The sequence below is a fragment of the Chiloscyllium plagiosum genome, unplaced genomic scaffold, assembly GCF_037043375.1.
Source record: "Chiloscyllium plagiosum isolate Xiang-an unplaced genomic scaffold, Cpla_swu_hap1 HiC_scaffold_17, whole genome shotgun sequence".
Classification (NCBI taxonomy): Eukaryota; Metazoa; Chordata; class Chondrichthyes; order Orectolobiformes; family Hemiscylliidae; genus Chiloscyllium; species Chiloscyllium plagiosum.
Window position 1 is genome coordinate 64741994 of NW_028270155.1, and position 22941 is coordinate 64764934.

At 38.8% G+C, this 22941-nt stretch overlaps 1 protein-coding gene across 2 annotated transcripts in view; it reads right to left on the minus strand.

Moving 5' to 3' along the window:
- mbtps1 (membrane-bound transcription factor peptidase, site 1) overlaps nt 1–22941 on the minus strand; it is a 142895-nt gene that overhangs the window by 56428 nt on the left and 63526 nt on the right. Inside the window, exons 4-10 of one of the 2 annotated variants that reach the window (XM_043707204.2) lie at nt 21820–22020; nt 16236–16346; nt 13233–13342; nt 8525–8641; nt 6902–6969; nt 2289–2391; nt 7–158 (exon numbers count right to left, since the gene is read on the minus strand). In XM_043707204.2, coding sequence (XP_043563139.1) covers nt 7–158; nt 2289–2391; nt 6902–6969; nt 8525–8641; nt 13233–13342; nt 16236–16346; nt 21820–22020 — 862 coding nt within the window. Of the gene's footprint in view, nt 1–6; nt 159–2288; nt 2392–6901; nt 6970–8524; nt 8642–13232; nt 13343–16235; nt 16347–21819; nt 22024–22941 lie in introns of both variants that reach the window. The other variant, XM_043707203.2, reaches the window with a different exon arrangement.

A 22941-nucleotide genomic window follows, 5' to 3' on the forward strand; every position in this document is an offset into this window, starting at 1 on the left:
ACTTACCTTGCAAGCAGAGTGACTGCACCTGCCACAACTGGAGATGCCACACTCGTTCCCGAAAGTGAGCGGCAACCACCCTGCATACCAGAACCTCGGACACCAGAGCCATAAGTCACAATATCTGGTTTCATTCTTCCATAGCCACCAGGAAGCTCCTATTGAAAAAGGAATGGAAGAGAAAATAATCGATGGGCATTGAGCTGACTGGAACCCAAGTTCTGAAGTTAGAAATATGTTTAAACTCATACTTGCAACCAAGTTTGAGACAGAGGTATTTTTTAAAAAAATTTCTATCAACTGGTTATTGTTGCACAGTGAGTAGGCAATTAAGTGCAAGTGACCATTCAGTATACTTTTCACTGCATTACTAACTATCCAATGTAAAGTTTAGTTTTTAGTTTAACTTTAGGAACCTACTTGAAGTTGCTGCTTCAAACAGGAAACTGTTATAACTGAAACAGCTGATACCAGGAAAGAAAAACTGCAAACCTGAGCTTAATTTTCTTTACTTTTTTGTTTAGGTTGGTTTAAGAATTGAACATATCTTTGATCAGTCTAATTTTGCTTCTCACCATTTCTGTTGTATACCATTACACATTAGTCCATCAAATACAAGACTAGTAGTTCAATGCATTCTGCAATTTAACTTGTGAAAGAATATGGGTGTTAAACCTTATTAAAGTGAAGTGAAATTACCAAACATGAAATATTTCTGGAAAAATACATTTTCACTCTTGGCTATATTTCAACTCTATATCCAACTCTTAAAAGGATATCAATGCCAAGAAGCATTACAAACAGATTAGTAACCTGTGCCTGAGCTGGTTCTGTTATCACCAAGTACGGTACATACTGAATTATTTCATGACCAATGACAACTAAGCAATAAATGTTACTTAGAACACCCGTTGGATGGGGGTTAGCTCCTCTGTTACAGGTCACCTCCTTAAAAATAAAACCTTGTCCATGAATTACTTCCCCTTAGTTGAAAGATTTAAAGTCACAAAAACTCCAATCATCATGGCATGTCCTAATCTTGTGTTCTGAATGATACCCTGTTCAAACTAAATGGTTCAACATAGTGGTATTTTTTTAAAATCTGAAATCAAAGATCCAAAGTGATGCCAACATTTCAAAAGACCTGTATCATCTGCTAGAAAACAAAACAGTATCCCAATAAATTATACTTGTGTGACAGGAGCTCTTGAAGTAACTTTAAATCTTTGGAGATTTGTAATTTTTTAAAAATGACAACAAGCACCCAAAAGGATTGAATCTGTTGACAGAATAAAAAAGGAAAAATAAATGGAAATACTCAGCAGGTTTGGCAGTATTTGTAGAAAGAAACAAAACTAATGTTCAGATCAACGACAGGACTTTCATCTCCAGTGCAGAAAATAACTGGAAGCCTTGATAGCAATCAAAGAATAAGTGTTAATGTTTAATCCACCACTTGGTTCTCCACTTAGTTTCAGGAAATTCTGAACAAATATAATACAAATAGACTTCGTGTCAGGGTGAGGTCACACTAGGGCACAGCATTCCATTATAGCCTTATCCTCTAAGAGATACAAGGCTCAGTTATAAAAGTATCAGCAGTTGTGTTGATAAAATTTCACAAATACAGGATCCAATAAATGTCAGTCACATCCTGAACAAATTTTAAAAAAGTGATTAGTTACTTTAGAGGTAGAACAGAAGCAAACAAGCTGTATTACTCCAGTATTCATAAGGAGAGAGAAAAAATTACAAAGCATTCCATCGAGCAGGGGCATCAAACCAAAGCCAAACTTGGTCGAGAGAAACCACCTTAGGGAGAGGTCTCAATTCTTCCCCAAAAGTGAAACCCAGCAGTGCAAAAAAGATATTATCTTGTTCCTCAAATGGGCTGTTCAGGAACACCTTTTGCACAAAATTTCGAATGGTACAATTCAATAGAAATAGTGTTGTAACATCAGCTTCACCTTTATGCAATAAACAACGTATCACTGCAGATCAAACTGAATCAACACATACACAACACCAAAGCTTCAGAAACGTGCCTTACCTGTGAAACTCTTGCTCAGCCTAGTCACTAGGAGTTGGTCATTGGTATGCAAAAATCCAAATACTGAGAGAAGGCTGTTGCATTTGTCTAAGACTGTAGACACTAAACTCTCTCTTTAGCCTTGTATTGTTAATCACTTGGGTTAATGTTACAAATAAATCATTAAGCTGGCATCAACTGCATTCCGCTGTCATCCAGAGTTGCAAGAGGGTGAAATACAAATGATGCTACAACTTACCCAAGTAGTCATTCCTCTAGATGAGAATCGAGCCATGTTGTCTTCAAAGTCAATTCCACCCACACCAATTACATCCATCTGATCGGCAGGATTATTGAGGGTGCTGGAAAAGGCCAAGGCAATACAATCATTGCAAACAAATAATGCTGCTGTAAGTTTCAACAAATTTAGAATATTTTCGAAGGGTTCAATTTCTTCTCTTATGTTCTATAAAAACAGCTGGTTTATAACAATGTAATGTCAGTCTATCATGTGACAGCTATTCCACAGTTTCTGGATTAGAGCTGCTGGAAAAGCACAGCAATTCAGGCAGCATCCGAGGAGCATTGACGTTTCGGGCAAAAGCCCTTCATCAGGAATACAGGCAGAGTGCCTGAAGGGTGGAGAGATAAATGAGAGGAGGGTGGGGGTGGGGAGAAAGTAGCATAGAGTACAATAGGTGAGTGGGGGAGGGGATGAAGGTGATAGGTCAGGGAGGAGGGTGGAGTGGATAGGTGGAAAAGAATGTCATGGGGACGGTGCTGAGCTGGAAGTTTGGAACTGGGGTGAGGTGGGGGAAGGGGAAATGAGGAAACTGTTGAAGTCCACATTGATGCCCTGCGGTTGAAGTGTTCCGTGGCGGAAGATGAAGCGTTCTTCCTCCAGGCGTCGGGTGGTGAGGGAGTGGCGGAGAAGGAGGCCCAGGACCTCCATGTCCTCGGCAGAGTGGGAAGGGGAGTTGAAATGCTGGGCCACAGGGCGGTGTGGTTGATTGGTGCGGGTGTCCCAGAGATGTTTCCTAAAGCGCTCTCCCCCAACGTAGAGTAGACCGCATCGGGAGCAACGGATACAATAAATGATATTGGTGGATGTGCAGGTGAAACTTTGATGGATGTGGAAGGCTCCTTTAGGGCCTTGGATGGAGGCGAGGGAGGTGGTGTGGGCGCAGGTTTTGCAATTCCTGCGGTGGCAGGGAAAGGTGCCAGGATGGGAGGGTGGGTTGTAGGGGGGAGCGTGGACCTGACCAGGTAGTCACGGAGGGAACGGTCTTTGCGGAAGTCAGAAAGGGGTGGGGAGGGAAATATATCCCTGGTGGTGGGGTCCGTTTGAAGGTGACAGAAATGTTGGCGGATGATTGGTTTATGTGAAGGTTGGTAGGGTGGAAGGTGAGCACCAGGGGAGTTCTGTCCTTGTTACAGTTGGAGGGATGGGGTCTGAGGGCGGAGGTGCAGGATGTGGACAAGATGCGTTGGAGGGCATCTTTAACCACGTGGGAAGGGAAATTGCGGTCTCCAAATAAGGAGGCTATCTGATATGTTCTGTGGTGGAACTGGTCCTCCTGGGAGCAGATACGGTGGAGGCGGAGGAATTAGGAATACAGAATGGCATTTTTGCAGGAAGTAGGGTGGGAAAAGGTGTGTGAAGGCTGGGGAATCAGTATAGACCTACATTAAATCCTTTGCAATTGATCACCATTGTGCTGGCAAGTAACTGTGTGTGGTTAAGCAATACTGGAATTACGCCTGAAAAGATATCCCTCAAGCTTCAGTAGTGACCCTTCTCAAAGAAGGCACGAGCTATAAATTGCATCAACAGACAGCTCAACATTAGGTTTCAGATGCCATGGGAGAAACAACCCACAAGCAGTCACTTGGAAAACTTTGCAATTCATCTCCATGATCAACAAGAAGATTCTGTGCGAGATATCCAACTGTGAGTCAGTCATATTAGGTACTTACTTGCACCAAAACTTATCATTCATTCATGTCTATCCAAATCCTCAATGCCTACTTGAGTATCTTTCACATTCTCAGGTCATGCAAAGTCTAAGTCTGGAAAATTCACATCATCCAAAACTATGCTGAGCAGTCTACATATAAAATGTTCCATAACACCATAGATTCACTGCTCCTTCAGCAGCTTTTGTTTGTGGGCAAGAGAGCAGAAGAACTGGCCTGCTCCTCCTGGATTTGAAATCTTTAATCTGCTCCCTCTTTTAAGATGAGACAGAAGAAGGAGTTTTACTTAAAAGTCTCATTCAGAACACAAATACTCCAACATTACAGCATCTCTGAAACTGCTGTAAATATGCTAAATTCTCCAGTGTGGAATTGAACCCATAATTTCTAAAATGTATTGAGAAACCTGGTACTGAGCAAGGCTACTCCAACTGTCGCTACTGAAGTTATAAACTCACAAGTAAAGGGTTCGTGTTTATTTGCTGCAAATTTTCTGTCCAATTTTCCTTCATGCAGTTGATTGAAATTACTGTACTTCAATTAACAGAAGAGTCATTAAATAGCACCTGCAGATAGCTAAAAGAAAAGCTTTCAGCTAGTCAGAAGAGTCAGGGTTAAAGGATGGAATCCGAGAGAGTAGGATCATGGTTCTTGGGGAAAATTTGGATTGGAAACCTGAAGCAGAAAAAAATGTTCTTACACTTATTTGGAAAGGAAAGGATTGATTAGGGATAGTCAACATGGCTTTGTGTGGGAGAAATGGTATCTCACAAACTTGATTGAGTCTTTTGAAGAAGTAACAAAGAGGATTGATGAGGGCAGAGCGGTAGATGTGCTCTATATGGACTTCAGTAAGGCGTTCAACAAGGTTCCCCATGGGAGACTGGTTAGCAAGATTAGATCTCATGGAGTACAGGGAGAACTAGCCATTTGGATACAGAACTGGCTCGAAGGTAGAAGACAGAGGGTGGTGGTGGTGGAGAGTTGTTTTTCAGACTGGAGGCCCGTGTCCAGTGGAGTGCCACAAGGATCGGTGCTGGGTCCAATACTTTACATAATCGATTTGGATGTGAACATAGGAGGTACAGTTAGTAGGTTTGTAAGTGACTCCAAAATTGGAGTGTAGTAGACAGTGAAGAAGGTTACCTGAGATGACAATGGGATGGGCCGAGGAGTAGTAGTTGGAGTTTAATTTAGATAAATGTCAGGTGCTGCATTTTGGAAAGCAAATCAAGGCAAGACTTATGCATTTAATGGTAAGGTCCTGGGGAGTGTTGCTGAACAAAAAAGACCCTGGAGTGCAGGTTCATAATTCCTTGAAAGTAGAGTCCCAGGTCAACAGAATAGTGAAGGCAGCGTTTGGTACGCTTGCCTTTATTGGTCAGTGCATAGAATATAGGAGTTGGGAATACGGTGTCCAAATCCGGTCTCCCTTCAAAAAGAAGGCTGTTGTGAAACTTGACAGGGTTCAGACACGATTTACCAAAATGTTGCCAGGACTGGTAGGTTTGAGCTATAGGAAGAGGCTGAATAGGCTGGGGCTATTTTTCCTCGAGCATTGAAGGCTGAACTTTAAAGTGAGGGGAAAAAGATTTAAAAGGCACCTAAGGGGGAACTTTTTCATGCAGAGGGTGGTGCTTGTATGGAATGAGCTGCAAGAGGAAGTGGTGGAGGCTGGTACAATACAACATTTAAAACGCACCTGGATGGGTATATGAATAGGAAGAGTTGAGAGGGATATGGGCCATGTGCTAGCAAATGGGACAAGATTAGTTTAGGATTTCTGGTCGGCATGGACTAGTTGGATCGAAAGGTCTGTTTCCATGCTGTACATCTCTATGACTCTATGTCACTTCTGCTGATTAGAGACAATCTTGCATCTCAGATTTCAAAATTTTAAACTTCAGCAAATGTGATAAGACAACATTTTTGGTCACTTCCCAGCTCTGGAAGCGTTTCCATATCACAAATGGATCTAATTTTACAAATGAATTCACAACATGATCTACAAGCGACTTTTGGACGTTAACAATTAAACAGAAGACTACAGCAAGCGTATCCAACAAAAGCAAGACACAAACTTTTGCTGACTTTATAAAGACCAATTATTTCAATAAACAGAATCCCTGCCTCAGGAGCTCCTGCGAAATGCGGGTCAGATTTCACAGGCCCAAACTGGATTCAGTCATAATTCAGCCATTTTATATTCTGTGAATGTTGTGAGGTCATACTTAATGACTCACTGAACATCTTCACTCACCTTTCTGACACTAATCTGCTCCACCCCTCAACCTCCTGACCTCAACATTCAAAATTCCAATTCAAAAACTATTCAGTAATTTTTTTTAAAAATCACAGAACATAATGAAATATCACTGCATGGGCTGTGAGAGGGTTTACAGCATCATTACTCAAGACAACAGGGTGGAGGAGAGTTTGGTGAAAAGTGCCATTTAAGAAGTATAATTAACGTGTTAGAGTCATCTACTGCCTGAAGAATTAAAACAGACAACACAACCCACGTACTTATACCAATTGCGTCACATTTAGGGTGTGGAATATGATCAAAATTCACATTTCCTCATTTCTGACCAAGCAATTAAATCTACAGATAATATTAACAGAAGGTTCATTTTCTTGGTTCTAGACACACACAAAAAATGTGCCATGCTGTCCAAAATATGATTTTTGTTTAATTAACCAATGATGCACAGGCAGAAGAAGTTTTCCATTCTGACTGCAGATCTGGCTGCCAAATATTTATCTCATCCACTTGAACAATAGTAGTTCCATACATTTTGCTTCCCAGTAGTTAAAATTCAGGTGTCCATTACTTTTTTTTGTTTTAGCAACATGCTTGAACAGAAACATTAAGGTCAAGAAAACCAAACTCACCCATAAAGGGGGCCATCATTACCAATTGCAGAGACCATGATCACTTTATTAGCTGTCAGCTCCCACACCTATAAAATCAAAGATGTTTGTCAAATAAACTTTAAACAGCAAATTTATCTCTATCGTTCAAAGATGTTTTACTACTAGCTCTTCACAATACTATCCGCACCAGATTTATTTCTACAAGAGGCACAAATTAGCCAAAACATTAAAAAAAGTAGTGTTAAAAGATAATACACATTCACTAAAAATTAAACTTTTACATTTTTAGGTAGGAGAAAATATTTGGAAAACAGAAGAGAAAGAAACTGAACAGTTATCTTTTAAAAACCTAACGTTATTGGAGTTGAATAAGATTATTGTTGTATTAAACTTACTGCTGATATCTAGATATGTGGCAAGGTTTTACTTCAGTACCAGGGTGTGAACTGAAAGCATTATTGTGTCAAGGCGCCTACAGGTTTCTTGAATTTGCCAGTACTCCAAAGATTAATTGTTTCAGTACAGGAACATTCAAAAGGATAAATCAGGATGGAAAAATACTCTAAACGTTATTTGAATAATATTAAGAAAATACACAGACATTGTCTTTATGTGCACAGTCAGATCAGGCTACTGACACAAACATCTTCAGAAAATATATCACAATTAGGACTTCATGCCAGATAAAGAGAGTTAATTGTTTGAGAACAGAAGTCTTTTAAATGCACTGAATTACACATCACAGAAACAGGATATTCAGTAGAATGAGTCAAGTCTACTTTCTCGTCCCATATCAGAATAACCCTCTCTTCCCTTCTCCTCTAAGTGGTTCCATAACTAGTGCTAACCACATTGAGATAGGTATTTCCACATTCTTAACTGTAATGATGTTTCCTGAGTAATTCTGAATTTTCTGTTTGATTTTTGGTGACTCTCTTATGTCGAGAGATCATTCCCACTCAAGGAAACTCTGCATCTACGTTATCAAAAGCTTTTAATAATTTAAAGACTTCATGAGGCGAGCTCGCTTCATTATTCATTGGTGAATGTCTAAAGTCATCCTTGCACATATTCTTTGCACTGTCTCCACATAAGTGACGAGATTATATTAAGACTGGCATTGTATAATGTAATAGGATTCATTAATAACCTCAAGGCTAGGCAACTTGATCCAGCTGTGATCACAATAGGTTTTAATTCACTCATGGGATGTGGACATTTTTGACGGGGTCAGCATTCATTGCCTGCCCGTAGCTATCCTTGAAATTATACTTTATACCACCATGTCACATTACCAAGGGGGCACAGAATTCAAGTTACATAAAGAATATTCATCTGGCAAATGAAATTGCACACTTAGCAGATAATAGGCAAATGAAAGACAAATGGTCATGAGAGAAGCCATGTGTTTAGAATGAAAAAGTTCTATCTACTCTAGAACCCCCCACATCAAGTCTCCAGCAAACCCAACATGTCAAATGTGCTCAGTTATGTGGTATATACAAAACATTTTTCTTGCATAAACTCTGCAATACAAAAGACACGGTATATGGCCTCAGAAAGTAAATACTGCACAATTAAATCAAAAACTTAATGCGAATAGTGAATGACTTTGTCCACCCATCTGTCATTCAAACCTACCTTATCGACAAAGGGATGATCCATGAAGTCTGGTCCACCTATGCTGAGGTTCAGTACATCTATCTTCTTCAAAATTGCATAATTAAAGGCATCCAGGAACCAAGAGGTGTAAGAGACCTAGTTAAAAACAAAATCAGAACTACTTATTTCCATAACTTACATTACTTCCACAGTAAAACACTAGGTATCTTTTCCTTTACTTCACAAATTTATCTCCCTACTTCAACTGTTGCTCAATAGTCAGTCAAAATAACAACCAAAAGAACAGGTGGATGCTGGAAATCAGAAACAAAATCAAATTGCTGGAAAAGCTCAGCAGGTCTGGCAGCATCTGTGGAGAGAAATCAGAGTTAAAAAAAACAACTTGTCAAATGACAAAAAATCATGAACAATTTCTTGTAACAAGTAAAACTCAAATATAAATTCATACAAGACAACGATAATTTAGCATTCACTATTTGGTGAATTGGCCATACTAAAAATTGCCCGTAGTGTTAGGTAAGGGGTAAATGTAGGGGTATGGGTGGGTTTCGCTTCGGCGGGTCGGTGTGGACTTGTTGGGCCGAAGGGCCTGTTTCCACACTGTAATGTAATCTAAGTCTAATCTAATTTTACTTTGAAAATGTGAAAAAAATTAGTCATTTTATTAAGAATCGAAACCAACAGCCTCAGCTCAATGGGATCTGAACTACATTTCTAAAAGATAATCCAATGCACCACCGCTAAAGAAACAGCATTTAGGATAGAGGCATACTGAAGTTCCATGTGTGTGTTTTGGGTTCACACAAAATTGAAGCTCTCTTCTGCTGTAGGCAGTTTGATATTTTTTAAAAAACAACTTGTCAAGTGACAAATAAAATCAAGAACAATTTCCTGTAACAAGTAAAACTCAAATATAAATTCATACAAGACAACAACAATTTAGCATTCACTATTTTACTTTGAAAATGTGAAAAAAACGAGTCTACAAATGGATAGTTACTAACCTTTGGGGGATAAACCGAAGTGTATTTCACTAACAAATTTGAATTTAAGACAGACATGTAGCTTGGAGTTAGAGAGTTTCCTCCCACCGATCAACTGCTTGCAATCATTACTCATTTTAAAAAGTCATACCAAACATCTTTCAAAATTAAATACAATGAAGGCGACTGGCCAGAAACTGAACCAACAAGAAACAGGTGGCAGACATGCTATACTCAATATTTTATGTTCATTTACCACTTCCTCATATGTGAATAGCTAATATCATATAAATAAAAAAAAAATGACACAAAGTCTAATCCACTGATATCAAGATGTCAGTTGAGTTGCTCTTGCTGTCAAGTTATCCTGGGAATATCAGGGTGAAGAATCAAGCCCATATATCACAGTACGATTTCAGAATAGATTGTACAGGCATGTACTTCAAAGTCAACATTACATGTGGAAATATAGACTTTTTTTTTATTCTTCCTCACTTTTTCTTTCTTCCTTCGCGTTGCAGATTTTACCTAAAAATCCAAACAGGTAACTTCCATAAACTCCAGCAACGCCCTGTTAATTAGATAATGTTAACAAGATATAGAAGACACCTACTTAGCTCAAACATCCAAAAAGAAATTGCCACAAACCTGCATCTCCAAAATCACAAGTCAAACATTTATAATTATCTTAGGCATCGATTAGACTATTCTACACTGAAGCACTTGCCATTCATGGATCACCAAGTGAAGAATACACTTATGAGCCCTAAACCAACTCCGGCCCCCAGTAGCAGACAGAGTGTGACAGAGGAGGGTAGCTTTTTGAACTGGAGGCTTGTGACCAGCTGTGTGCAGCAAGAATTGCTGCTGGGTCCACTATTTTTTGTCATTTATATGAATGATTTAGATATGAATTATAAGATGAGTGGTTCCTAAGTTTGCAGATGACACCAAAATTAGTGATATAGTGGACAGCCAAGGAGGTTACCCAGGTCCTTCATCAGATGGGCTGATGACAGTCAGATGAAGATTACTTTTGATAAATGTAAGGTGCTGCATTCTGTTAAGGAACTTGTATACTTCATGGTAAGGTCCTGGTGAGTATTGCCAAACAAAGAGATCCTGGTGTGCACTTTCATCGTTGCCTGAAGATGGAGTTGCAGGTAGACAGGGTAGAGAAGATAGTTTTGCCTTTTCTGGTCTATGTATTGAGTATAGCAGTTGGGATGTCACATTGCAGTCATACAGGACATTGGTGAGGCGACTTTTGGAATACTGCACTCAATTTTGATCTCCATGCTATAGGAAAGATGATGTGAAACCTGAAAGCGTAGAGAAAAGATTTATAAGGATGTTGCTGGGACAGGTTTGAACTGCAGAGGCTATTTTCTCTGAAGTGTTGGAGGCTGAGGAATGATCTTTTAGCGGTTTATAAAATCATGAGGGGAAGGATAAGATGAATAAACAAGGTCTTTCTCCGGATGGTAGAGAGTCCAAAACTAAAGGGCATAGATTTAAGGTGAAAGGGGAAAGATTTAAAAGGAACCTAAGTGGCAACCTCTTCACACAGTGTAGTGCATGTATGGAATGAACTGCCAGAGGAAATGATGGAGGCTAGTACAATTACGATATTTAAAAGGATGGGTACATGAGTAGGAAGGTTTTGGAAGGACATGGACCAAAATTTGGCAAATGGGACTAGGTTAATTTAGGATATTTGGTCAGCATGGACGAGTTGGACCGAAGGATATGTTTCCGTGCTGTACATTTCTACGACTCTATAAATACAAATGAATAAAACCACAAGTTCTTTTAGATCTTATTTTAAGTAACGCCACTTTAACACCGGGGATGCACACACAGCATTTTTTTTCATTTTAGCACTGTTCCACTCCAGACTAAAAGTGCATGTGACACGATCAATGCCATTTTCAATGGCTGCTTCCATCACTTTCCCAGTAGACAGAAAGAACAGAAATCTACTCAGAAGTAACTGAACATTCATAATTTGCCCATTCTCCAACACAATTCAGAGCTGCTACTTAAATACTGCCAAGACATTTTCTACTATCTCGTGTATTGTATACTTAACAGATATTTTATATCATAAAACAAATTGAGAAGGGAGCCCCTCTCCTCTCAAATCAAATCTAAGGGGTGGCACAGTGACTCAGTGATTAGCACTGCTGCCTCACAGCGCTACGGACCTGGGTTCGATTCCAACCTTGGGAGATTGTCTGTGTGCAGTTTGCACATTCTCCCAGAGTCTGCGTGGGTTTTTGCCAGGTGCTCCGGTTTCCTCCCACAGTCCAAAGATGTGCAGGTTAGGTGAAATGGCCATGCTAAATTGCCCTTAATGTTCAGGGATGTGTAGGTCAGCTGCATTATTCAAGAGGTAAATGTGGGATGGTGGGGTGGGGGAAGAGGGCCTGGATGGGTTGCTCTTCGGAGCGTCGGTGTGGACTTGTTGGGCCGAAGGGCCTGTTTCCACACTGTAGGGATTCCAATTCTAATAATGTATTAGCTTAGTTAGGAACTTAAGCCTCCCTTTAACTTTTCAAAAGAATCACTTTTAAATATGCAGTTAAATAGAAAGAGATGAGGATACAACAGGTTAGCAATTATCCAATAATATAACTCAAGAGTACTCACCTCACTGACGCACACACAAATTGGCAAAGCTAAGACATTGTCCTTAACAAACCCAAATGAATCTGCATACCAAATGCAAATGGCAGGCCAAAACCATTTTACAGCTGTTCAAGATATGCATGCAGTAAAAACAAAGCCAACGTTTCATGATGACAAATGAGATGAACAATAAGAAGTATAAGTACTGTTAAAACTATTAGATCATTCAAATATACCAATACAATCTACTTAGGGTTCAAAAGTCAAATAATCAGAATGTACCTAATATTTTGAATATTATAACTGCATAAATAAAGTACACCCCAATACAAATTTGCTCTGTAAAAGCAAATTCCTCTGGCCATTGTCCAACAGGAAAACGGATAATAAATAACCAGTCAGTCGTGAAGTATTTCAAACCTTATACACACTTTGATCTGACCAGTAGTTCCTAAGAAATAGGAACCAGTTTTAGGATACTTAGCAATGCAAAAAATCATACTCTGCTTCTCTACTGATAAACGGGCAATTAAGTAACTTGATGCCTATGCGTTTACCCATGTTTAAGTCTGCTTCACTAATTTCTCTCACGAGGCTTTACAAATTTAAGATTTTGGACATCACAGAACTAAACAGATTGATAACGTCACATTCTAGACATCCATAAACAAGACATGTACTTCGAAAGATCCAGCCAGGTCAAACAATTGGTCTATCCACCCTGTAGGACGAAATGGTTTGTTCATATTAAAAACAGACTGTTTTTGTACGACCACAGTAAAGAAGTGTTCAGTAGCTTAATCACCAAACTTGCTAAGGAAACTCTCTATGCATTATCTTGTCAATGCAGATAAATCATCAGATGAACTATTCACTTGTGATATGTAGCAAATAACAACATTGTACAAATTTGGATAACTGCATGATTAGCTTTAACTTATGTTCTGATTATTATTCTATAGTGACAAGAAAATTTAGAAGATTTTCTGTAGCATTAGTAATAATAACAATTACAATTTCTTCTGCAGCAAAGATCACTTTGCAAACTTTTCCTGAAACCCATTCCTCATAATAACAAGGTCAGAGGAGAATGAAAAGTGAGAACACGTTACCTGATTGTTCGTAAAGACTCTGAAAATGTGCAACTCTGCATCTGGTGCCAACCCCTGACATTCTCGCATGCTGGCAATCACTCCTGCAACAAACGTCCCATGCCCTAAGCCTAACATCAACAAAAAGCAAAGAAAGATATAGTTTCAAGGTGGATGAAATACTATCAGCAATGAATATCTTCTCCCATTTGATATGTTCAAATGCAGGAAAATTGTTTCTTCCTTTTCCTTACCATAACTAAAAAGAACTTAAATCTTCAAAGAAGAAATCTCAAAATGTAATGCTCAATGATGGGACAGACGTAGCATCACAGTATTAGACCCTAACATGAAGTCATTTCTTATCCAAGCATAGCTTATTGCAGAAAGAGTAGAACTCTGAATACCCCACAATTCTGTCTGAGACCTCTTTGCAGATTCTATCCACGGAGGAATTTGCCACCTCTCAAGTCAGCAAACACTGCAGCAAAGACCCCTCCCATTCTTTTCATACAAATTTACACATTCAAAAGGCAAATTTAAACAGAATTGAAACAAACAGATGCAATGAAGACATAACTAAAATATTGAAAATTATATTTCTTCAGGCACGTGTCACTTGTGTTACAACGCAAATGCCTTGCAATACCAACATGAAATATAGTAGCCACTTGGTCAAAGAAAGTTACTGCACTATAAAGGTGATGATGCTTTCTGTTAGTTAATTAATTAGTCTATGTATTAGAACAAATTAAAATGCACACCATCTCCTTAATAATGCCTGGCAAGCCATCATTGACAAAACGCTTACAATCAAGAAGCATACATGTCATGCATTTTCAAAGCGAGATGGGAATATGAAGTTACCTCCCCAGAAAACTGTTAAAGCTACTGACCAGCCTCTTGAAAAGTTTCAATCAACACATACAGCAATAGACCAGCTGAGCAAAGTTCAAGTTTACAGAACTATTTCTCAGTTAGTTCAAGAACAGAACTATTTTCAGCATAAAAAGTGCAGATCAAAATGTTGTAACCATTCAATAGTTGCAACAATTGCAAGAAAATTACTCATCTGTCTTTTTCATATTTGGATGTAGAGCAATATAAATGATAGCCCAGCCTGCACCACTGTCTCAGAAGAATTTGCAATATCAAGCCGGCAGCAGGAAAACCATTCTCCATTTGGAAAATAACTTCCCAATAAATGATGGTTCTGCTGAATAAAATGTAATAGCAAGTGACTGATTACAGCCACTGACAATAAAAACCTAATGATCTATAATTACATTGAGCTGCGTTCTCATACAGAAACTTGGATTTGTGTGTTATCTGAAATGCTTTTTTTCAGGCTATCCCTACTCTGCTGTGGATCCTGAGTACCTCAAAGATCTTTGCTTTTTTTTTTAAACAAAATACAGTCTATTCCTCTTTATTCACATGTACAGTAGCCTGGAATTTGACAATGGGACGAGAATACCAGATCTGAGCTTTCAAACTCAGGTTGTAGAATTAATTTGATTGAACTTGGTAGTTTAGGGTAATCCAAGAAAACTTAACTGTGAAAACTGCTGGATAGTCATTAATGTCTTTCATGGAAAGGAGCTTACCATACTTATCTCACCTGTCCCATTGTGACTCAAGCCCCAGACTGTGGTTGACTTCTTGTTGCTCATGGAGCAACTTAGAGAAAGCCAAGCTGTACTGGCTTGGTTTTTTTTAAAACCCAATTCTGAAGCTAAATTATTTCAAGTCATTCCATTCAAATGATATGTTATTTCAGTTTTTAATCACTAAACCTCCTTGTTATTCATGGTGCCAAATTAGATGGCAACCAATTATTTTAGCTTCAACGATTTTGAAGTTATCGCTTTAAAAGAAACTGCAATAGTGCTTATTTTTTAGATATTTTAATGCAGAACTTAACTAAATCTCTCCAGTCAGGTTTAAAACAGTTAAGTAAAACAAACCAAAAATACTGGTAGAGAAATAAATTTATGCAGCACCTTTGAGCAGATTTAGCACAATTCCCTCAGAGAAGGCAGCCCCACAGATCATGCATATAATGGCCATGACGTTGTCTCTCCAAAGCTAAGTTTATGCAGTTAGGATGGAAGTGACGTTTATGTTTACTTCTACTAAATTTGTAGTAATTTGGGAAAGGTGAGGAAAGCAGCTCTGGGCCATCCAGTTAGTATATTTTAGAAGCTTACAGTTTTCATTCAAATTTTAATTCTAGTTTATGAATATCACGTCTTGTGTTGCGTCATTGGGCATGTTGTTTTGAGAAGTTGGCTATCACTGTTCTTAATTGCTCTTTGACTAATCTGAATAAAATCTCAACTTACATTTATATAGTACTGTTTGTGCACAGAAAACTTTTCAGAACACTTCAGAGATTAAAGGACTACAATGAAAACCAACCACTTGGAAATAAGAGAAATAGGATGCAAGAGCAGAAAACTCTGTTCCAAAGATATATTTTTTAAAAAGACACTGGTGTGAGTATTTTTAAAAGAGGACATAGATTATAATAGATAAATATTACTCAATCAAATACTGAAAGAATTTAGAACCTGTTCATCAGAATTGAAAGCTTAGAAAAAGCTTGCAGTGAACAGGAACTCCATGCACTCTTCCACAACATCCTGAGGAACGAGGGCATAATAATCCACAGCAAGCAAAATGTAGGATGGCAGGGTGAAACAAAAATAAACAAAAAATGGATTTGCTTTTTTTATGCCTCTGCAGATACTCAAATTAAATCTCAGATTGTCAATGCAGATGAATAGTCCTTACCCAATGGTATTAGGTCTTTACATTTTTCATAAAAATTATCTGGGGATAGATACATCATATAAAGCAATACATATTGAAAATGTTTTTGTAATGTTTGTAAAAATCTTATGCACACATCTAAAACAGCTCACAATAAGAAAACATATATTGAAAGATAGATTTACTCCAAACACTTCTTCACATCCATAAGCCTGTGATACATGTTTTACATAATTCAAGTGTACATACCATCATCTAAAGTTTTTTCATTGGTCCAATTTGTCCTCTCTTTCACATTCTTGAAGTGGGGATGTTTTTCACTGAGTCCCGTATCAAACACTGCTACTTTCACACCAACACCTGGAAACATGAGCAAAATCCAAACTGAGTCTACACACAGTTATAGTCAACTACACAGCAGGTCATATTCAAATACGAACCTTTTGCTTCAAAAACCGATTGCCCCACTTTGCACACTCAATAACTTTAGCTCAATGGCTGTAGGTGGGAAAAGGTCATATTTCTACCCTCTGTGGTCTCTAAATAATACAGCTCAAAAACAAATGGACAGAATTAAATTGTGAAGGAAGAACTGACTGGTTTTTGGTGCATGCGCAGACCCTGTTTTTTTTTCAAGAAACAGAACCACCCATAGCATTCTTTCCAGAATGATGCCAATTTTTTTCTCACGTTTTGGTAAGCCCCATCTTTTGTGGTAGAATTTGTCAAAGCAGGATAAGAATTTTCAAAACAGGCTGTTATATATGGATTGATAGGATGCCTACTCAGTAAGACGCATGCACTTAAAAAAAATTTGTTTCAGTTTTGTCATTTAAAGCATCGACCAGGTAGCGAAGACTTTGAAAGAAGAGTTGAATAATTGTAGCAATGTTGAATTAACAGCATGAGGGAGGTCCATGTGTTCTGGTAAGTACCTTTTTAAACTGGTTTTATTTAAAATTCCAAGCAATTATGGCCTTGATGCAACATATAGTTACAATGCTATTGTTTGTGATTTCCTGTTGGACACCAACCACACTCAACTTGACTGCTTCTTTAGTCTAGTAATCTGCCCAAGGTTACATTAGGATCTACATCAAAGACATGACTACGTATGAATAATTTAGACTTAACACTAATTTTGAAATGTCTCAGCTTAGATAAGCAATATATTATTAACAATGGTAAAGAGAAACAAAAAGAGACCAATTCGGTAGCAGCTTGGAAATAACATATCAGACACTGCCTCTGATGGATATGCAATTTAGTGCAGCCGGGTTTTTTTGTACAACTCCAAAAACTACTGAAGTAACAATTTGAAGATGTGGCTCTGATATTTAGCACAAGACACCCCCTAAAATAAAAAACGAATCTCCTTCCATATTTTCTCCTGAGTTACTTCTTGTCCAATTCATAATTCCAGACTTTAGTACCAATTTGAAGCACAGTGTGCATCATTATCACAGTGCTATGAGGAAATAAGTACATTTGTAAACATAAACACTTTTGGGTTGTAAGTTTGCTTGCTGAGCTGGTTGGTTTGTTTTCAGACGTATCGTCACAATGCTCGGTAACATCATCAGTGAGCCTCCGGTGAAGTGTTGGTGTTCTGTCCCACTTGCTGTTTATGTGTCTTGGTTTGTTGTGGCAGGTGATATCATTTCCGGTTCTGTTTCTGAGAGGTTGGAAAACAGGATCCAAATCTATGTTTGTTAATGGAGTTCCAGTTTGAATGTCAGACCTCTAGGAATTCCTGTGTGTGTCTTTGTTTAGCCTGTCCCAGAATGGATATGTTGTCCCAGTCGAACTGGTGTTCGTCTTCATCTGTGTGTAAAGATACTAGTGATAGTTGGTCATGTATTTTGGTGTCTAGTTTCTTGCCTATCTGTCCATTGTAATGTTTGTTGCAATCCTTGCAGGGTATTTTGTGTATGACATTCCTTTTGCTGACTGTGGGTACGGGGTCCTTTAAAGTCACCTGGAGCTGTTTCAGTGTGGTGGTAGATTGGTGGGCCAGCATGATGCCTATGGGTCTTAGTAATAGTCTGATCGTCATCTCTGATATGTCTCAGATGCACGGCAGGGTGGCTAGAGTCTCTGGGCGTGTTGTGTCTTCCAGGTTAAGTCTGTTGTGCAGGAATCAGCAGACTACGCTTAACCATTGTTCCGGAATACGTTGTATAGGTGTTGTTCCTCGGCTTCTCATAATTCATGGGTACTGCAGTGTGTTGGGGCACTTTTAAATAATGTCAGGTAGACGGGCAGGAAACTAGCCACCAAAAGACATGACCAACTATCACTGGTATCCATATACACAGACGTAGAGGGATATCTGTTCGACTGGAACAGGCTAAATAAAGACTATGTGGGAATTCCTAGAGGCCTGGCATTCAAACCGGAACTCCATTAACAAACATTGAACCCCATTTACCAACCTCTCAGAAACAGGACCAGAAATGATATCAGCTACCACAACAAACCAAGACACAAATAACAAGTGGGGCAGAATACCAGTGCTTCACCGGAGGCTCACTGATGAATTTACCTCCCATGGCGACGAAATTCTGAGATCAAACCCACCAGCTCAGCGAGCAAACTTACAACCTGATATAAGACCTGAGCTCCAACCTTCCAAAATCTCAAACCCTTTTGCTTTTGTAGTAGCATCTTTAATAATATTAATAATGGCAAGTCTAACAAGCAAGCAGTCAGACTTTGGTGGTGGGACGGGCAGGGAGCAGTGAAGAGGGGAAAAAAAAAGAGAAATCAGTATAATTTCACTACAATTGGTGATCAAAAGACAGCATAATGTGTAGGTCCATTGTTCAAAGCCTTAAACTTTATCAGCAACACATGCTATTGAACATCCAAACATAATTACATACTTGCACAATCATTTTGGTCATGAAAATAATTGTGAAGCAAAGCCAGTGAGTGCTCAGATTTTAGACCTAGTCAATTAACAGCTATCCAATTTTTATACAAGTTCCTTGATGATAACACTAGGGTGCTATTGATCCTGCTATGATAGCTTTGGTCCCAAATTTCTGTCTTAGCTTCATCTGAGTCTGGCAAAGAGCATGCTTACTAATTCAGCAAAATAGCTGTGTTTTTTTTTAATAAATTGGATTATGCAAGGCTTTTAGGCATTTTATGAAGAGACGACGTACATGCTTTTATCACATTCTCTGATGTGAACTTCAAGAGGTTAAAATTAATCAACACCATGTTACTAATAAGTCCTGAAATGATGCACAATTATTAATATTAATCATCCTTCAAACCACATGCAATATAATAATTCAGTATTGCTGGAAACACTTTCCACATGAAACAAATAGTTTTGTTAACAATCACTGTCATCGATGTACAGATAGATCTTATCCAGTGTGTGTCTGCAAAGGTTCAGAGTCCAGGAAGCCACAAGCAATAACAGCATAGACGCCAAAGGCATGGCAGTTCAGATTATATCTGGCTCTAAAGAAAAGGTCACCAGTGTAAAACGGTTCAAAGTATTTCCTAGGTAAAATAGCTACGTTTGTGGTTAAATTTAATGTTTTGAAGAATTTGCTTAAATGAGTATAATCAGTCAATTGAAAAGCAATGGGAGAAGCAATATCGGGCGGCACGGTGGCACAGTGGTTAGCACTGCTGCATCACAGCGCCTGAGACCCGGGTTCAATTCCCGCCTCAGGCAACTGACTGTGTGGAGTTTGCACGTTCTCCCCGTGTCTGCGTGGGTTTCCTCCGGGTGCTCCGGTTTCCTCCCACATCACAAAGATGTGCAGGGTCAGGTGAATTGGCCATACTAAATTGCCCGTAGTGTTAGGTAAGGGGTAAATGTAGGGGTATGGGTGGGTTTCGCTTCGGCGGGTCGGTGTGGACTTGTTGGGCCGAAGGGCCTGTTTCTACACTGTAATCTAATCTAAAAAAACAAGATAAGCTGGTGCAGAAATTTGAGCAAAAGTTGAATGGTACTTGATAGCCCATGAATGTTTGAAGCAAAATATTACAGAAATGCTAGAACCTCAATTATTTGACTATAGGCAAAACACACAACCTTAAGGAACTTAATGCAAAGAGTGATAAATACTTTGAATAATCTGCCAAACAAAATTGCAGTGAAATGACAGTAGTGCATTCGAAACACAGAATTTGACCAAGTAGCAATGCTTCTTGAATTCAAGAAATAATGTAGAAAATGTTAAACAATCAGATTTTAGACCTTTGCATTTCAGATATTAGCTGTCACCTAATCTAACGCAAAATCAAGAATCTTAAAATGTGACCTTACACACTGGTGCACATGAAAAGAGTATATCTCATTCTCACATTTGCTTCTCATGGTCTGTTTCATAGAATCATTGAAGCCCTACACAGTATGGGAGCAGGCTATTCAACCTATTATATATACACCGACCCTCAGAAGAGCATCTCACCCACAGCTACCCCTCCCCTACTCCGACAATATCGCTGTAACCCTGTAACCCCATTGCTAATTCACCTAGCATGCACATCCCTGGACATTACGAGTAATTTAGCCTGTCCAATCCACCTAACCTGCACATCCATAGATGACACGCTTGTTGTCATGTGGTACTCTTAATCTTTTTTTAATTTAAAATAGATTTCTTCTGACAAGCGCCTTAAATTTATTCTCAAAATTTAAAAAATCTGAAGTCTAAAATATTTTTACATATGAAGTTCAGGTTCTATTTGAGCTACTTTACTACATTACAAACGACATCGAAGTTTTCCATTAAACAAGACTTGGATAGGTTAATAAAAATTCTTCCTAAAAAATACATTTGAAGCATAATTCAACCAAACTAGTAATGTATATATTTAGTGATCACAGCCATAAATGACAAGCAATCCAAGGAATTAATGGCACCTCAGAAATTGTGGTGTTTTGCTGATAAAGCCATAAAAGAATTTTAGGGACATTTTATGCAGTTTTTACTATTGACAACAAAAATAAATCAGTGCATTTGCTATCAATGGTCATAGGATGACACAAATGCTTATTATACAGAAGGTATTTGCACAACTATAGGTTAAACTTATTTTAAAAGGTTTACCAAAGCACATTTAGATCAGGTTTCACAAAATATGGATAGAGTTCTTGTGAATGTAAATACATTTTGTATAGTTATTGGTTTCCAAATGGTGATTGTTCTGCTATATCGTGACAGTGTGCTCCTCTGCAACCTGACTCAATAGAAAAATCGCACTATGGAAAACCCAGTATTACCTGTTCAACAGAAAGTTCTGCAAACATCACCCACAATTCATCAACTGCATTATAGCCAATTCACGCTGGTGAAACACGTGTTATAGAAGAACAGCTTGTATTTAAATCCTTAGCTTTATGGCTATAGCAACTTGCAAAACAACGACTCACTAAAATGCACTTGCATTGCAAAACTGTTCTGACAAAAACTCATCAATATGAAACCTTAAGTGTTTCTTTGTGCACAGTTACGGTCAACCCTGCTAAATCCTTCCAGACTGTTGGCTTTTACTTATGATTTCCAGCATCTTCAACACTTGGTTCTTATAACTCATTCTAACTTGATGGAGGGGACTACACAGCCAGTAAAAGTCATCATCATCATAAATCTCTCCCCCTTAGAATGATATCTAATTAATAGCGGTGTTCCAGAATTGTTTTGGAAAGCAAAATGAATTCAGAGCGTATCCAATTGTAAACACTGTAGGAAGACAGTTAATCCATAAAATCTGCTTCCTTCCAGGTGTTTTCAATTCGACATGATCAAACATGAGGTTGTTCGGCCAGCTACGTGGCTTTACCAACTAATCCTCTACGCACCTGTATGCCCCATCTGCCATAATACATCTGCCTGCAGTGTCTGAGCTACCTGCCGAGGGATAGCCCTCAACAGGCGTCTGCTTGAATGCCTGCCTGTAGCATGCCAGAATCCAGAGCTCAGGGAGAGGCTTGTTCTCCTGAGGGGTCTTGAAGACTGCCACTTCTGTGTCCATCGACTATCATTGCATGGCGCAGCTGAGTCTGCTGCAACAGAAACAAACATACATTTAATGTCTAGTATGATAGGACACATCATTCTGACCTGATCTGCAAAAAAGGCCATTTTTTAAATTCAACTTATTCAAAAGTTTGGAATTAGACCAATTTAAATACTGTTTTAAAGCAACAGGAAAACTGATTTTAAAAATACAAAGATGTAACAGTTTTTCAACATTGTCAAAGAGTGTTTGTTGTTATCTGAATGATGTATTGCAGCATTTCAGCAAGAATTTCAACAAAACCACTCAAATGCAGTTTCTCCATAAATCTCCATCTGCAAAACACTTACTATTTACTTAACCTATCTCTACACCTTTGTAGATAATGTCCACCTCAACATGCTTCCCTATCCATCTTTATGTCATTAGCAAATCTGGCCAAAATACACTTGATCTCCATCCAAGTCATTCATATAGATAGCAAAATTATTGAGGTGCACTAATCCAGGTAGTACTCTGCCAGTTAGTTAGTTTGCCCTTCTGAATTCAATTCATTTACCATGTCTTCCGCTTCCCGTTAGTTAGCATCTCACCGTAGTCCGTAACCCCTTATTTACCATGGATAATCCACCTAGCTTGCACATCCCTGCTCACTACTGGCAATTCAGCATGGTCAATCCACCTAACCTGCACACCTTTGGACTGTGGAAGGAAACCGCAGCACCCAGGAGAAACCCACGCAGACACGGGGAGAACATGCAAACTCCACACAAACAGTCACCAGAGGCTGGAATTGAACCTGGGTCCCTGGCGCTGTCAGGCAACAGTGCTAAGCACTGAGCTACCGTGCTGCCCTAAAAGCCTCCTGAATAGCCTTTCTTTCTACAACCCCACCATATCAAAATTATTTTGAAAATCGAAATACCCTACGTGTATATATCCCTTTTGATCCACTCAAATAACT